At 42.3% G+C, this 17802-nt stretch overlaps 1 protein-coding gene and 1 pseudogene across 6 annotated transcripts in view; both read right to left on the reverse strand.

Annotated features, from left to right (window-relative positions):
* GABPB2 (GA binding protein transcription factor subunit beta 2) overlaps nt 1-17802 on the reverse strand; it is a 52675-nt gene that overhangs the window by 34245 nt on the left and 628 nt on the right. For 2 of the 6 annotated variants that reach the window (XM_036271941.1, XM_036271939.1), the window contains exons 1-5: nt 11528-11661; nt 6825-6992; nt 6448-6607; nt 6101-6295; nt 412-550 (exon numbers count right to left, since the gene is read on the reverse strand). In XM_036271941.1, coding sequence (XP_036127834.1) covers nt 412-550; nt 6101-6295; nt 6448-6607; nt 6825-6992; nt 11528-11553 — 688 coding nt within the window. In that variant the 5' untranslated portion in view covers nt 11554-11661. Of the gene's footprint in view, nt 1-411; nt 551-6100; nt 6296-6447; nt 6608-6824; nt 6993-11527; nt 11668-17802 lie in introns of those variants that run through there. The other 4 variants (XM_036271942.1, XM_036271940.1, XM_036271944.1 and 1 more) reach the window with 2 other exon arrangements.
* Nucleotides 3808-4894, reverse strand: LOC118636960 (annotated as a pseudogene).

The raw sequence follows: 17802 nt of genomic DNA on the forward strand, positions 1-17802 counted from the left end.
CCGGGGCCACATGTACCTCTTTTATATCAGCATTCTAACAACCACTTATGTTTTTTCTGCTTTATTTATTATGTTTTGGATTATGAATATTAAACTATCTTCCATAGCAGTACTATATTGAAGTACTGCTATATTTTCATTTTATGGGTCAGGCATAGCATGTCAACAGATTAGCCTGTAGAATATTTTACTTTTAACACAGTAAGCACTCAGGTATAACCCCTATGTATGATATTCCCTTTTCCCAGAAAGAATAAGTGTATTAGCTTTTAAAGCTATTATAAATTCTCAGTTTGGGGAAGATTTTAATAAAGAGTGGGTATCAGAGAAGGTATCTATTCATCTCATAGGAAAACCTGGGATTCTGTTCACCTTAAGTCTAAAATAAATGCTACATTATCAGAATATTACCTGAGGTTGTTTTGTTGTTGGTTGAAGAAACAAGGCTAGCAAGGTTGACAACTTCTCCTGATGTGAAGATAAATGGGGTAGCCACAGTTACAGGGTTGGCTCTTTCAGGATTAGCATTCACCTGATTCTGCATTGCTTCCTATAAAACAAGGTAGATATTTTAAAGTCAGAATACTTATTAGCCTTAGTTATACAGTAACTAAAGAGCCATCCCACACCCCTAATGCTCTATCAAACAGAACTAGTTCTAGTACACAATGTCCCAGGGAGCTCAGAGTTCTCATTAAGACCCTGTTTAGCCTGGCTGGTGTGGCTCAGTAGACTGAGCATCGTCCCATGGACTGAGAGGTCCCAGTTTTATTTCCATTGAAGGCACATGCCCGGGTTTCAGGCTCGATCCCCAGGGGAGGGCATGCAGGAGGCGGATGATCAATGTTTCTCTTTTCACATTGATGTTTCTATCTCTCTCTCCCTTCTTCTCTCTCTAAAAAATCAACAAAAACATATTTTTAAAAAAGACCACTGTTTATTTTTTGTTTTCTGACCAAGAAAACAGAGATGTTAGGTTGTTTTCTCAAGCTTATTTCTACTTTAGAAAAAAAGGTATATTATATGCAAAAACTTCTACACAATTCACTTAATCTGGATCTTCTTTTTTTATTTGGAAAATAAGGACGATGGCCTAAATAGTAATTTCCAAATATCCTATGATCAATGATCTAGAAGTCAATGTGCTAGCAGGAGATACCTATAGAGAATCTACAGAGAAGAATATTCTCCAGAGTTCTGTCAAATAACTTGTTCCATTCTTCCACTGAAGAATTCCTCAGAGAATATATAACAAGCAGATAAATGAGTGCCAGATTTTTTTTTTTTATCCTCACCCAAGAACATTTCTCCATTTTTTGTTCAGATAGAGTGGGAGGGAGAGGAAGAGAGAGAGAGAGAAACATCGACATGAAAGGGACACATTGAGTGGCTGCCACCTGCACGACCAAACAGGGCCAGGGACAAACTGCAACCGAGGTACATGCCCTTAGTAGGAACCGAACCCGGGTTTCTCTGGTCTGCAGGTCGATGCTCTAACCGCTGAGCAAAACCAGCCAGGGCATGAGTGCCAGATTTTAAAGTCTAGTTCCATATGCTGCACTTTTGCTTCCAGGAATGTTTATACAACTTTGGTGTAAAGATACTTATCTTTATTTCATCATTTTTTCACTTTCAGAAGCAGTTTTCTACAAACATGATCACTACTAAAAAGGTCCCAATTATGAAAGAGCTCTAAACAAGGAACTGAAAGTTGAAAAGAGTAACCACTCTATAGAGAACCATCTGTAAGAAATAACAGACAAATAACCAAGTATTGAAAATGCAGTAGAAATATCTATTTTTCATATATAATTATCCCTTTGACTAATAGTTTCAGCTTGAAACAGATTATTCACTCTCTAGTTACTGTTAAATTCCTTCTTGAATATGCCCCTTCTTCTATCCTCCACTATCACTTCCTTAATTCAAGCCCGTATTGGCTTTTGCCTGGCCTCATGAAAGTCACTATATAGTTCTTTAGCATTAAGACTTCTCTCTCCAGTCTTCATATCACACTCCAGTCTTTTTTATTTTTTTTATTTTTTATCCTCATCCGAGGACATTTTTTTGCTCAGATAGAGTGGAAGGGAGAGAGAGAGAGAGAGAAACATCGATGTGAAAGGGACACATCGAGTGGCTGCCACCCGCACAACCCAACCAGGGCCGGGGACAAACTGCAACCGAGGTACGTGCCCTTAGCAGGAACCGAACCTGGGTCTCTCCGGACTGCAGGCCAATGCTCTAACCGCTGAGCGAAACCGGCCAGGGCCAGTCTTTTTTTTTTTTCTTTTAATCCTCATCTGAGGATATTTTTCCATTTATCTTCAGATAGAGTGGGAGGGAGAGAGAGAGACAGAGAGAAACATCGAAGTGAGAGAGACACATCGCCTGGTTGCCTCCTGTATGACTCAGACCAAGGCCAGGGACCAAACTGCATCCGAGGTACATGCCCTTGACTGGAATTGAACCCACAACTTTTTGGTCCATGCGCCGACACTCTAACCACTGGGCCAAACCGGCCAGAGCCAAATAATCATCTTTTAAAAAAACATCTAATCATATTGCTCTGGCTGGTTTGGCTCAGTTGGTTGGAATGTTGTCTCGTGTACCAGGTCATGGGTTTGATTCCCAGTCAGGGCAGGGCACATACCTAGGTTGTCGTTTAATCCCAGGTCAGGGTGGATATGAAAGGCAACTGATCAACGTTTCTCTCTCAAACTGATGTTTCTTTCTCTTTCTCCCTTCCTTCCTCTCTCTAAAAAAAGATAAAAAGTCTAATATCAATTCTATATTTTAAAAATTCTATTGGATCTCCATTACCCACAAAATGGTCCAACTCCTCCTGCTCTGGCTGATTTGGCTGAGCGTTACAGTGTTGGCCCGAGGACTAAAGGGTCACGGGTTCAATTCCTGGTCAAGGGCACATACCTGGGTTGCAGTTTTGATCCCTGGCCCCAGTGGGGTTTGTACGGGAGACAACCAATCTATGTGACTCTCTCACATCTGTCTCTCTCTCTTCTCTCTCTTCTTTCCACTCTATCTAAAAATCAGTGGAAAGCCAGGTTAGTGTGCCTCAGTGGTTGAGCATCGACCCATGCACCAAGAGGTCACTGGTTCGATTCCTGGCCAAATCCCCAGTGGGGGGCATGCAGGAGGTGGCAAATCTATGTTTTCTCTCATTGATGTTTCTATCTCTCTCTTCCTCTTCAAAAACAATAAATAAAAAATATATATATTTAAAAATAAATAATGGGTGGTGCCCTGGCCAGTGGTTAGAGCATCAGCTCGAGCACAAAATGATCTAGAGTTCAATTCCCGGTCAAGTACATGTACCTGGGTTGCAGGTTTGATCCCCAGCCTTGGTCGGGGTCATGCAGGAGGCAGCCAATCGATGTGAGCCACATCAATGTTTTTCTCTCCCTCTCTTTCTCCCTCCCTCCCTTCCACTCTATCTAAAAATCAATGGAAAAATAGCTTCATGTGAGGATTAACAAAAAAAGTAAAAAGAAAAAAACTGATGGAAGGAATCATCCCAGCTTTTTTTTATTAATTTATTTTTGTTACAGATATTCCTCCATTTTCCCCCATTGACACTCGCCTCCCAATCCCCCCACCCTGCCCCGTCCCCAGCATTTTTGTCTATGTCTACTGGTTACGCTCCCAGCTTTTTTAAATCCTCACCTGAGGACATGCTTACAGAAAAAAGGGAGGACAGTGAGTGAGAGAGCAAGAGAAACATCAATTGGTTGCCTTCTATATTTGCTTCAACTGGGGATTGAACCCACAACCCCGATATATGCCCTGACCAGGAACTAAACTAGCAACCTTTTGGTGCACAGGACAACTCTCAACCAATTAAGCCACTTCGGCAGCTTGTTCAACTTTAGCAACTGTCTCATCCTTAGTAGCTTTTCCAGATCTGCTATCTTCAGCATGAAGCTACGAGTTTTCCCAATTCAAACTTGGCTTCTTTTACATTTTACTTTTCTAACAAAGACATCCTAGAGCAGATAAATAGATTGGCAAGCCTTTTCTATGTCTCTTCCAATGCTATTTGTAGTCAATTTATTGACCATTTCTTTCAAGTCATTTGTCTGCACCTCTCTGGTCATGATTTCCATCGTCTTCTTCCAATTTGGTGGACCTGTTGATGCTGAGCATGAGGTTTTCTGCATCTGATTGTTGTGTTTTTTAGTAAAACCAACACAGAATAGATGAAGTAAATAACCATTGGCGCCCTGGCCAGTTTGGCTCAGCGGTTAGAGCGTCGGCCTGCGGTCCGGAGAGACCCGGGTTCGGTTCCCGCTAAGGGCACGTACTTCGGTTGCAGTTTGTCCCCGGCCCTGGTTGGTCGTGCGGGTGGCAGCCACTCGATGTGTCCCTTCACGTCGATGTTTCTCTCTCTCTCTTCCTTCCTCTCTCTCCCTCCCACTCTATCTGTACAAAATATGGAAAAATATCCTCAGGTGAGGATAAAAAAAAAAAATAAAAAAAAAAATAACCATTGGCAGTCTTGATATCAACATGAGCTTCAGTCATGCTGTGCCACTTTTTAACCATGAAGCACATCTTGTCATGGGTAAGAACCATGCCATGGAATTAGTCAGACAGTTTTTGCCATGAACACACTCAGCAATTAGCTTGAATTTTCTAAATGCAACTTCATCATTCTGCAGATGAGCTAGGCTCACTTCAAAAATACAACCCTTGAGACCATCAGATGTGATTTTGGTTCCTTGAGGTCTCATGACTAGTGTTTTTCCAATATTTCTTATATTGAACACAACTAGTGCTTTCATATCATACCATCTTTCTTAGAAAATAGATCAACCACTTTCTTCTTGGATCCCTTTTTGCCACCTTTCGTAAGTCACTTGTTCTTGCCCACCACCATGGTGCTGCTCAGAGAGCCAAAAAGAGCCAGGCAGCTAACTTAATTCTGAGATGGCTTCCTTTAATTCCAAGATTAAAGGATAAGCCTTAGAGCTATGTACTCTCTCATATAAGTTGATATACATTCAAAAAACATAAAGAGCCCTGGCTGGTTTGACTCAGCTGTTAGAGCATCGGCCCGCAGACCAATGAGTCGCGAGTTCGATTCCAGCCAAGGGCATGGTACCTCAGTTGCAATTTGTCCCCGGTCCCGATTAGGGTCATGCAGGAGGCAGCCACTCGATGTGTCCCTTTCATGTCGACGTTTCTCTCTCTCTCTCCCTCTCACTCTATCTGAACAAAAATGGAAAAATGTCCTCGGGTGAGGATAAAAATAAATAAACAAACAAACAAACATAAAGAGGTTTTTAGTATAGTCAAATTAATTAGAAAAAAAAATCTTCATGGATAAAAAATCATTCTAAAGCCAAATAAATCTTGTTTTTGTATTGGCCACCAATACTGTTATTCAATCACCATGAATAATCCAGAGCTTTATAAAACATATATATATTTAGCCCTGGCTCGTTTGGCTCAGCGGTTAAGTGTTGGCCCATGGACCAAAGGGTCTCCGGTTCAATTCCTAGTCAAGAGGCAAGTACCTTGGTTGCAGGTTTGATCCCCAACCTTGGTCAGGGTCATGCAGGAGGCAACCGATGTGTCTCTCTCACATCGATGTTTCTCTCTCTCTCTCTTCCTCACTCCCACTCTATCTGAAAAATCAATGGAAAAATATCCTCAGGTGAGCCCAGCCGATGTGGCTCAGTGGTTGAGCATTGACCCATGCACCAAGAGGTTGTCAGTTTGATTTCTGGTCAGGGCATACGCCCAGGTTGTGGGCCAAATCCCCAGTGGAGGGCATGCAGGAGGCAGCCAATCAATGTTCTCACTCATCAGTGTTTCTCTCTCTCTCTCCCTCTTCTTTCCTCTCTCTCTAAAATCAATAAAGAAAAAAATACATATATCCTCGGGTGAGGTTTAACTAAATAAATAAATAAAATACATATTTAAATATACTAATGACACTGAGTCACAAGATTTAAAGCATATTAGAAGTACTTCTTTGATAAGATAGGGAAAATTCAGTATTGATACAGCTTCCAAAACAAGTCCTTAATTTCAATTGAAGCATACTCTGGGGATTAAAAAAAACAAACAAGAAACAGACCTGAAGGATGACCAGAATCTCAGCATTGTTCTTCTCTAAGGCTATGTCAAAGGCAGATTTATCAAATTTGCTAAAAGCATGGACATCAGCTCCATATTTGATAAGTAGCTCTACAACATCTCGATGGTGGTACTCTGTGGCCCAATGCAAAGCTGTCATCTTCAGCATATCCTTGGCATTCACATCTGCTCCATTCTGTCATAGAAAAGTAATGTTTTCATATAGACACTGGTTACAGCAGCACAGGTGCAAGATCCCATCACCAACACAGAGAATTTCCATAGATTACACATATTCAAATTTAGATTACATAAGAAATAACAAAGGGAAAATATTTCTCAAATTACCCTGATGCTGAAAGACATAATGCCTTCAACGAGTGGGTCTTCTAAGGACATCACGGGGAAATTATAACAGATGAGAAAGGAAGGGGAAAAAAACAGACTTCTGTTGCATTTATTAACAGAGCTGAGGATCTGAAAAAATAGGTGTAAGTGCAGAGAACACCTGCAGAAAGGGAATGAAGAAAAATCAATAAAGTCTTTACCTTTCAAAGGATTAGAAAACAAAATTCTCAGTCACAATTACTCTTGAAAGAGAGGCAACTCAATCCTATAAACTGTCCTCAACTTGATCTTTCCAAACCTAGTTTCCTGCCAGTCATTTAAGAAAGGAAGGTGAGTGTCCTTTTTACAATACAGTCCCACCACTATTCTTGTTTTACCCTAACAAGCAGTTCCACGATGTGTGCATGTCCATCAGCTGCAGCCATGTGCAATGGGGTCCTGTCCACTTTGGTTCGGGCATCCCTGCTAACGCCTGCTCGAAGGAGCACTTCTGCTGTGGAATAATGACCATACTGGGCTGCAAGATGGAGGGGTGATGTTCCAAGCTGTGGGAAAATAATACTCATTGAATATCAACTGCGTGCAGATTTCTAAATCATTACTGAAGCGAACAAGAGGTAAGTATTATGGTTCCTGCCCTTGGAGAGAGAATCTGGTTGGGTACACAGGACTGAAGAAATAACTTAATTAAGAAATTAATATATAGTCCTGGCTGGTTTTGCTCAGTGGTTAGAGCACTGGCTCATGGACTAAGGGTTGCAGGTTCAATTCTGGTCAAAGGCAAGGTTGCAGGTTAAATCCCCAGCCCAGATTGGGGTCATGCACAAGGCAACCAAATGATGTCTCTCTCTCTCTCTTTAAAAAAATACATTTTTACTAATTTTTTAGAGAAAAGAAGGGAGAGAGACAGAAACATCAATATGAGAGAGATACATTAATCAGCTGCCTACTGCACACCACCTACTGGGAATCGAACCCACAAACTGGGCATGTGCCTTGACTGGGATTCTAACGGGACCTCTCAGTCCATGGGAAAACACTCAGTCCACTACGCCACACTGGCTGGACTGATGTGTCTTTCTTACATATCTTTCTCTCTCTCTCTTTCTGTCTGTCTCCCTCCCTCCCTTCCACGCTCTCTAAAAAAAAAGCAATGGAAAAATATCATCAGGTGAGAATTAACAACAACAAAAAATTAATTTACTAATAGGGGACTGAAGAAATGACTTAATTAAAAACTTAATATACCACCAATTAAATAAGCACTAGCCCTGGCCGGTTTGGCTCAGCAGTTGGAGCGTTGGCCTGCAGAGCAGAGAGTCCTGGGTTCAGTTCCTGCTAGGGGCATATGCCAAAAAATAAATAAATAAGTAATAATAAAAGTAAATAAATAAGAACTAAATATAGTGGATTTAAGTCAGGTGGATTTATCAGGTAAGATTCCCTAATGGACATGATTTTAAACAGGGCTTAGAAGGTAAAAAAAATGGGACAGACAAGAGCATTCTGAGTCAGGGGTAAAGGGAAGGGATAGATGCAGATTCAAAACAATTTTTAGGACAAGGGCAGACCAGAAAGTTGCATGTGCAACTTGGAGTGCCAATTTAATTGGTTGGAATAGAAGTTTGTTACTATAGTAAAGCAAAGCAAAATGACTAATAAGAGGAAGAGGCAATAAAAATTTAGCAATCAAGCCCTGGCCAGTGTGGCTCAGTTGGTTGGGTGTGATCCTGTGCACCGAAAGGTTGACAGTTTGATTTCTGGTCTGGACACATGGGTTTCAGGCTCTATTCCCAGTAGGGGGCGTGCAAGAGGCAGACAATCAATGTTTCACTCTCACATAGATGTTTCTCTCTTCCTCTCCCTCTCCTATCTTCTAAAAATCACTGGAAATATTTTTTAAAAATAGTTAGCAATCAAGTATCAACAGCAATAAGCAAGTCTATATCATCTCAAAGTAAATCTTGTAAGAGTTATCAGCATCCACTTTGGCCAGAAATTTATTCCTTTCTTTTTGTTATACTCTTTATTTTAAGTCTATTTTGTTTATTCTTTGCTTTTCATATATTCAGCCTCTCTGCCTGACTAGATTTAATTCACATTGTTCTTCTCAGGTCTATTTATAGAAAAGATAATCTCATGGGTTTCCTTTCTTCCTTTTTGTGAAGTGCTAAGAACCTGCTGGCCTCAGTCCTGGCCAGTGTGGCTCAGTTAGTTGAAGCATCTTCTTGTGTATGGAAGGGTCTTGGGTTTGATCCCCGATCAGGGTGCCTACAGAAGGCAACCAATCGCTCTGGCCAGTTTGGCTCAGCGGCTGGAGCATCGGTCCCAGGTTCGGTTCCCACTAGGGGCACATACCAAAAAAAAAAAGAAGGCAACCAATCAATATTACTCTCTCACATCAATGTTTCTCTCTCTCTCTCTCTCTCTCTCTCTCTCTCTCTCTCTCTCCCCCTCTCCCTCTCCCTAAAATCCATGAAGACACATATCCTCTGGTAAGGATTAAAAAAAGAAGAACCTGCTGGCCTCTAAGGTTATGAATTAACCACTCCAGAAAAGAGGACACTCACCACTCACTCATTGAATTGTTAAAATTAGGCAATGCTTACAAAACCTATGAATGCTAAGGAAACCCACATTATAACCTGGGCCTAGATCTTCTAAAACTCTGCTCTCCAAGCTGGCTGTCTAGGATCATGAAATTACACCTTCTTCTTTAATGTTTTTTTAAAAAAATATTTTAATTGACTTTTAGAGAGAGTGGAAGGGAGTCAGAGAGAAAGAGAAACATCAATGTGAGAGCAATACATTGATTGCCTCCTACATGCCTCTCTACCGGGGATCAAGCCCGAAACCCAGGCATGTGCCTTGATTAGGAGAACTAGCAACCTTTTGGTGGATGGGAAGACACTCAACCACCTGAGCCACACTGGCCAGGGCCTCTTTTTTTTTTTTTTTTTTTTTATCTTCACCCGAGGACATTTTTCCATTTTTTTTTTTTGTTCAGGTAGAGTGGGAGGGAGAGAGAGAGAAACATCCATGTGAAAGGGACACATTGAGTGGCTGCCACCCACACGACCAACCAGGGCCGGGCACAAATTGCAACCGAGGTACACGCCCTTAGCAGGAACCAAATCCGGGTCTCTCTGGACCACAGGCCGACGCTCTAACCGCTGAGCCAAACCGGCCAGGACGGCCAGGGCCTCTTAAATGGCTTTTTTTTTTCTTTCCTTTATTGATTTTAGAGAGAGGAAGGGAGAGGGAGAGAGAGAGAGAGAAACATCGATGAGAGAGAACATCGATTGGCCGCCTCCTGCATGCTCCCCACTGGGGATCAGGCCTACAACCGAAGCATGTGCCCTTACCGGAAATCGAACCAGCAACCTCTTGGTGCATGGGTTGACAATCAACCACTGAGCTACACCAGCTGGGCTCTGGAATGTTTTTCAATAGTGGTAAAGGAAACAAAATGGCTACACTATTTCTTTTCTCATTTCTTTCTTTTTTTTTGAAGGAGGAAGAGGAAGAGAGAGAAAGAAACAGCAAGTAAGAAAGATATCTTGATCAGTTGCTTCCCGTACCAGGCCCAACTGGGGATCAAATCTGCAACCTAGGTATGAGCCCTGACCAGGAATCGAACCCGAGACCTTCTGGTACACAGGATGACACTCCAACCAACTGAGGAACACAGGCCAGGACTAGACTATTTCTTTCCTTTTTTTTTTTTTTGGTTAATCCTCACCCAAGGATATTTTTTCCATTGATTTTTTTTTTACAGAGGGTGAAAGGGAGGGAAGAAAGGCGGGAAAAAGAGAGAGAGAGAGAAAGGTCAATGTGAGAGAGACACATTGATTAGTTGCCTCCTATATATGCCCCAACTGGAGCAGAGGAACAAACCTGCAACCCAGGTACGTGCCCCTGACCAGAATCAAACCTGAGACCCTTCGGTGCACAGGCCAATGCTCTATACACTGACCAACACCAACCACAGCACAGACTATTTCTTATTAACCAGGATATTTTAGAGAAAAGAAAACATAGAGTTTATTAGTTTAGATATGTACTTTTATTACACTGATTTTGTTTAATTTCTCACTAACTACATTCCAGGGAGAATTAAATTTTTAGAAATACTCTGAAAAGCTTTATAGAAAATTACAAGTATATAATACCTTTACAATTACCACCTATATATCCACAGGAGACACCTTCAATTTAGAAAACTAAAAGAAAAAGAAACCCATATATTCACTCCAGCTGGTGTGGCTCAGTGGTTGAGCATAAACCCATGCACCAGGAGGTTACCAATTCGATTTCCGGTCAGGACACATGCCCAGGTTGTGGACCTGATCCCCGGTGGGGGGCATGCAGGAGGCTGCCAGTCAATGTTCTCTCTCATGGATGTCTCTCTCTCTCTCTCTCTCTCTCACTTCTCTCTCTAAAATCAATAAAGGAATAAAATTTTAAAAAAAGAAATAAAGAAAACCACATATTCAGATGGGACAAAAAAAATAAAACTCTTGTCAGGAGAATGAGGCAGAAAGGGAATGAAGAAAAATCAGTAAAGTCTGTTTAGACTTTAAGAAAAAGATTGGATGCCCTGGTCGGTTTGGCTCAGCGGTTGGAGCGTCAGCCTGCGGTCTGGAGAGACCCGGGTTCGGTTCCCACTAAGGGCACGTACCTTGGTTGCAGTTTGTCCCCGGCACCAGTTGGGTCGTGTGGGTGGCAACCACTCAATGTGTCCCTTTCACATCGATGTTTCTCTCTCTCTCTCTCTGTCTCCCTCCCACTCTATCTGAACAAAATATTTAAAAAATGTCCTCGGGTGAGGATAAAAAAAAAAGAAAAAGAAAAGAAAAAGATTGGTGCCCGGCCGGTGTGGCTCAGTTGGTTAGAGTCATCCTGATATACCAAGATTCCCAGTTTGATCCCTGGTAAGGGCACATGTAAGAATTAATTAATAAATGCATAAATAAGTGGAGCAACAAAACTGATGTTTCTCCCCCAGCCTGCCTCTCTCTCTCAAATTAATAAATAAAAATTAGAAAGAAAAAGATTGGGAATAATCAAGAGAGCTTACCCAGTCTGTGGTGAATGGGGCACCATTTGCCATCAATGTTCTCACTTCATCATCTTGGCCTTTTCTTGCTGCTTCTAGCAACCTCTTCCCCAAGTCCACCAAAGACATCTTTATGCATAGGAACAAAAGTTTTCGGGAAGCTGTAACTCAAACACAAGGACAGTTGCCTGTAAAATGTTTTTAGAAGATTTCTTGTACTTTAGTATACTTTTCAAGGTGACTACCTGGTAGGGCATTTCCTTTCTACTCATCATCTAACAAAAGCAATCAGATATTTGGAAACATTTTAGGCCCTAAACAATAATTCTCTCACTTTCTTTTTTTAAATCTTCACCCGAGGATACTTTTCCATTGATATTTTTTTTAGATAGAGTGGGAGGGATGGAGGGAGGAAGAGAGTGAGAGAAACATCGATGTAAGATAGACACATCAATTGGTTGCCTCCCACAGGACCCCGACTGGGGCTGGGGATCAAACCCACAACTGAGGTACGGGCCAGTGCTCTAACTGCTGAGCCAAACTGGCCAGGGCAACAGTTCCCTCACCTTCAATCTCCAGAATAATACTTTGGAAATATGTCAACATATCACATCACCACCTTACTAGCTTAAGGGATCAATAAAACAGAATTTCATCATTTTGAAATGACCATGGGTAGAAATATTATGTTACAGAAAAGAATGACAAATAGACAAACCAAGGTATATGCCAGACACTTAAAAAAAAATGCCCTGGCCGGTTTGGCTCAGCGGTTAGAGTGTCGGCCTGTGGTCAAGAGAGACCCGGGTTCGGTTCCCACTAAGGGCATGTACTTCGGTTGTGGTTTGCCCCCGGCCCTGGTTGAGTCGTGTGGGTGGCAGCCACTCAATGTGTTCCTTTCACGTCGATGTTTCTCTCTCTCTTTCTTCCTCTCTCTCCCTCCCACTCTGTCTGAATAGAGAGTGGAAAAATGTCCTTGGGTGAGGATTAAAAAAAAAATGGGGAGGACGGTGTCTAGGGGGAAAAAGGGAGAAACATCTGTAACAAAAATAAATTAATAAAAATTGGAAAAAACAAAGAACAGAGTGAAACTCCCACTTCAAAGAATACAATCAACAATATTTATTGCCAATTTTCAATTATAACTTCAGCTTTCAAGCAAAAACTAGGATTTTGGGAAATATACATCCACCATGAGTTGATAGTTTACTACAAACTTTTTGATGAAATTCATGGTGATATTAATGAATGTGAATTTTTCAATATTGTTTAATAAAATACATTAACACTTGGATAATCTGCATAATTCTGTGAACCAATATTTTTCAAATGACCAATGCATTGTTACAAAATCATGCAAGAGAGGAAGAGGTGGAAGATGGCTGCATAGTAAGTGGAAGTTACACTCACTTCTCCCCAGTCCCGAATTGGAATTACAACAAAATTACAGCACAATCAGCCAGAATAATCAACTGAATACTAGCTGAACAAGAAGTCTTATAACCAAAAGTTAAAGAAGCCACATCAAGACTGGACTATGTGACAGAAGAGCCACATAATGGAAGAAGCCCAGATCTCTGAGTTGACTGTCTGAAAGAGAGCTACTCAGAAGTGTGGCACCACACTGGCCAGTTTGGCTTAGCAGTTAGAGCATCAGCCTGTGGTCCACAGAGACCCGGGTTCGGTTCCCACTAAGGGCATGTACCACGGTTGCAGTTTGTCCCTGGCCCCGGTTGGGTTGTGTGGGTGGCAGCCACTCCATGTGTCCCTTTCACGTTGATGTTTCTCTCTCTTCTCTCTCTCCCTCCTACTCTATCTGAACAAAAAATGGAGAAATGTCCTCAGGTGAGGATTAAAAAAATAAGGAGTGTGGCACCTACAATGGACTTTTTATGAGTAAAGGCAAACCCTTATTTCATTAAAAAAAAAAAAAAAATCACACATGGGTAAAAGATTCATTCAAAGTGAAAAATAGATCAATAAATTTTAAGGTAATAGAGTATAAAAATTTCACTTAGCCCAGCTGGTGTGGCTCAGTGGTTGAGCATCAACCCATGCACCAAGAGTTCGCTGATTAGATCCCAGTCAGGGCACATACCCAGGTTGTGGGCCAAATCTCTAGTTAGGGGCATGCAGGAGGCAGCCAATTGATGTTCTCTCTCATCAATGTTTCTATCTCTCCCTCCCTCCCTCCCTCCCTCCCTCCCTCCCTTCCTTTCACCGTATCTAAAAATTTTTAAAAATCCTTGGGTGAGAATTAACAAATATAAATAAATAAAAATAGTGTAAATTTTTTTTCCGTTATTGATTTTAAAGATAGAGGAAGGGAGAGGTAGAGGGAGATGGAACCATCGATGAGAGAGAACAATTGGCCACCTCTGGCATGCCCTCCACTAGGGATTGGGCCCACAGCCTGGGCATGTGCCTTAACTGGGAATCAAACTGGCGACCTCTTGGTGCATGGGTTGACGCTCAACCACTGAGCCACACTGGCCGGGCTAAATAGTGTGAATTTCTATAATCCTATCCAAGTGTAAGTTTTTACAATTCAAGAAAACACTAGCGAAAAAAATGATAGCAAAACCTTCTTAGAGAAAACGGATACTCTGCATTTCTCCAGGTTATCTTCCTTTTAAAATATCAAAACTGCCTGGCCAGCATGGCACATTGGACTGAACATTGTCCCACGGACTGAGAGGTCCAGGTTTAATTCCCAAGTAGGCACATGCCCCAGTTGCGGGCTCGACCTCCAGTAGGGGCATGCAAGAGGCAGCCGATTGATGTTTCTCTCTCACATTGATGTTTCTCTCTCTCTCTCCCTTCCTCTCTCTCTAAAAAAATCAATAAAAATATATTAAAATATCAAAACTGCCTTTCAACTTATTTATCTTATTACTAATAAGAACAAATTTCTAGGTGGTTCATTCGTTAATCAGAAATAATTCCTTCACATTTTCTCAAATTACACTATACAGGAGAGGGCAAAAGTAGGTTTACAATTTTGAGTACAGGAAACAGAGTTTATTCTAGTATTATTTATTAAAACTTTTTAAATCCTGACCCGAGGACATTTTCCCATTGATCTTCGAAGAGAGTGAGAGGGAGGGAGGGGAAGAGAGTGAGAAAGAGAAATGTCAATGTGAGTCACATCAATTGGTTGCCTCCCGCACAACCCCAACCAGGGCTGGGGATTGAATTGCAACCCATGAACATGCCCTTGATCCAAATCAAACCTGCGACTCTTTGCCTCATGGGCCCATGCTCTAACCATTGAGCAAAACTGGCCAGGGCTGTTTGTTTTGTCAATCATCATCCGAGGGTATTTTTTCCATTGCTTTTTAGGGAGAGTGGAAGGGAGTGAGGGAAGGAATGGTCGAGGGGGGGACATGGATGTGAGAGAGAAACATGGGTTGGTTGCCTCCCGTATGTACCCCAATCAGGGCCAGGGATCGAACCTGCAACTCAGGCATGTACTCTTGTCCAAGTATTGAACCCAAGACCCTTAGGTAGGCAGGCCGACCCTCTAATCACTGAGCCACACAGGCCAGGGCATTATTTATTAAATATTGTATTATTTTCCATACAAACAATTGTAAACCTACTTCTGCCCACCCCTACATTTAAAAAGGTTTATCGGCAAGCCTTATTACCTCTACAGTAATAACTGATCACAAAGGGAAAGAATGCCCTACACAGGGATATTCAGAAATGTTGGCACAAAACAGTATTAAACTATCCTCATAATGAAATTCTAGCTCTATAATGAAATTCTAGCTCTATTCTCTACCACAACACTCACAAAATTCAGTTAAAGGTTGAGGTATCTGTTTAAGGAGAAATCTGGTATGCTTCACATTCCTGGGAAGCTGATTCTACTGGAAAATCAGATACTTTAGCCCTGGCTGGTTTGGCTCAGTGGTAAAGGGTCAGCTTGTGGACCAATGAGTCCCGGGTTCAATTCCGACCAAGGTTGTGCCTCGGTTGTGGTTCATCCCTGGCCCTGGTCCCTGGTGCGGGTCGTGCAAGAGGCAGCCAGTCGATGCCTTACATCAATGTTTCTGTCTCTCCCTTCCTCTCCCTCCACTAAATGGCAACTGATCCAAACTTGTCATCGCATTCTTTAGGCCATGAAGAGCCATATTTCTTACTATATGAAGATATAGTTACTTTGGGACTAGACTATAAATAAGGTGTTATATTCATTACCTGATATAAAAAAAAAAAAAGCCGCCTAGAAATGTGTTCTTCAAGGCTTTTTTCTCCTCCTACACTCCAGTTACTCTTTTCTTTTGAGTTAACCTGAAGCATCTATCTTGAGTAAAAATAAAATGTATTTTAAAAATAACAGCATTTTGCAGGGACTATGTTCCATTCTCCCAGTATCCCATGTCAACACTGGCAGTACCTACCAGATAAAAGATGTAGCCAAGAGCCCTGGACAGTATGGCTCAGTTGGTTGGGCATTGTCCAGTGTACTGGGATGTTGCTGGTTTGATTCCAATCAAGGACAAAAGCCCGGGTTGTGGGCTAGATCTCCCATGGGGGGACATGCAGGAGACAGGTGACTGATGTTTCGCTCTCACATCAATACTCTGACATTGATGTTTCTCTTTTTCCCCTCTCCCTTTCCAAATCAATAATTAATTAAAAAAAAAAAAAAAAAAGAATGTAGCTTAGGAGACAAGAGGACAGTCTAGGCACTTCTGAGCTCCCTCTCCTTGATCACTAAAAAAAAGGGGGGGAGCCCTGGCCGGTTTGGCTCAGCGGTTGGAGCGTCGGCCTGCGGTCCTGAGAGACACGGGTTCGGTTCCCGCTAAGGGCACGTACCTCGGTTGCAGTTTGTCCCCGGCCCTGGTCGGTTGTGTGGGTGGCAGCCACTCGATGTGTTCCTTTCACATCGATGTTTCTCTCTCTCTCTCTGTTCCTCTCTCTCCCTCCCACTCTACCTGAACAAAAAATGGAAGAATGTCCTCGGGTGAGGATAAAAAAAAACAAAACAAAACGGGGGGGGGAGATTCTCCCTTACTGTATGTACCTCCACTTTCCCTACATATAAAATGAAGAAACAAAAATTTGATCTAACTTGACTCTTAGGACTTTGAAGATGAATAAAACACCCACATCCCCTCCCAAACAAACACACAAGAACTTTCAATAATTGAATTTTAATAACTGATGAAGTGGTTGAGCACTTGACAACAAAGTACTCTATTATTAGAGAGTAATTACATTGGCTGATACAAGAATTTGGGTGAGACAGTCCTTTCACTGCTACCAAGGGTATGTGAAAATAGATATGAAAACAGATGCTTAAGAACATCTCTACTGGACTACGTGGATCAAATTGTATGTTGAAAATATAGTCCCAGCCCTGGCCGGTTTGGTTCAGCGGTTAGAACACCGGCCTGCATCCCAAGAGACCTGGGTTTGGTTCCCAATAGGGGTGCGTACCTCGGTTGCAGTTTGTCCCCAGCCCTGGTTGGGTCGTGTGGGTGGCAGCCACTCAATGTGTCCCTTTCACGTCTATGTTTCTCTCTCTCTGTTCCTCTCTCTCCCTCCTACTCTACCTGAACAAAAAATGGAAAAAATGTCCTCAAGTGAGGATAAAAAAAAGAAAATATAGTTCTAGCCCTGGCCGGTTTGGCTTACCGGTTACAGTGACCACCAGAACACTGAAGGGTTGAGGGTTCCATTCCTGGTCAAGAGCATGTACGTGGGTTGCAGGTTTGATCCCCAGCCCCAGCCTGGGTCATGCAAGAGGCACCCAATCAATTTGTCTCTCTCACATGGACGTTTCTCCCCTCCCCCCTTCCACTCTATCTGAAAATTAATGAAAAAAATATTCTCGGGTCAGGATTAACAAGAAAAGAAAATACGGTCCTAGGTAGCCAAAAATATTTTTAAATTGTTGAAGGCAAGCCAGAGAATGTCCTTTTCCACAGATGGAGAGGGAGAGAAGGAGAGAGGAAGGGGGGTGGGGGACACACACGCACACAGCCAGGGTGACCTTCTGGGAAGGGAGAGGGTAATGAAATGATCTCTGCTGGCTCAAGTAAATCTGTGAGCAGAGAGAAAGCTAACGGGAAGGAGCATTAGAACTGAAGAAACCATGGTCTGACCCCCCTCCCCTTTTTCTGTCACACGCGTCCTCACTGAGCCGCCAGCTGTACAAACAACTGTGCAAGAACTGGAGGTCCAGGCCCAGGCCCTGCGGGGTAGCTCAGCTGGTGCGACGCCAGGGCTGCGGGGAGATCCCCAGTCAGGGCACACACAAGTGTCAACCAATGAATGCCTAC

This window comes from Molossus molossus, unplaced genomic scaffold, assembly GCF_014108415.1.
Source record: "Molossus molossus isolate mMolMol1 unplaced genomic scaffold, mMolMol1.p scaffold_m16_p_20, whole genome shotgun sequence".
NCBI classification, from domain to species: Eukaryota; Metazoa; Chordata; class Mammalia; order Chiroptera; family Molossidae; genus Molossus; species Molossus molossus.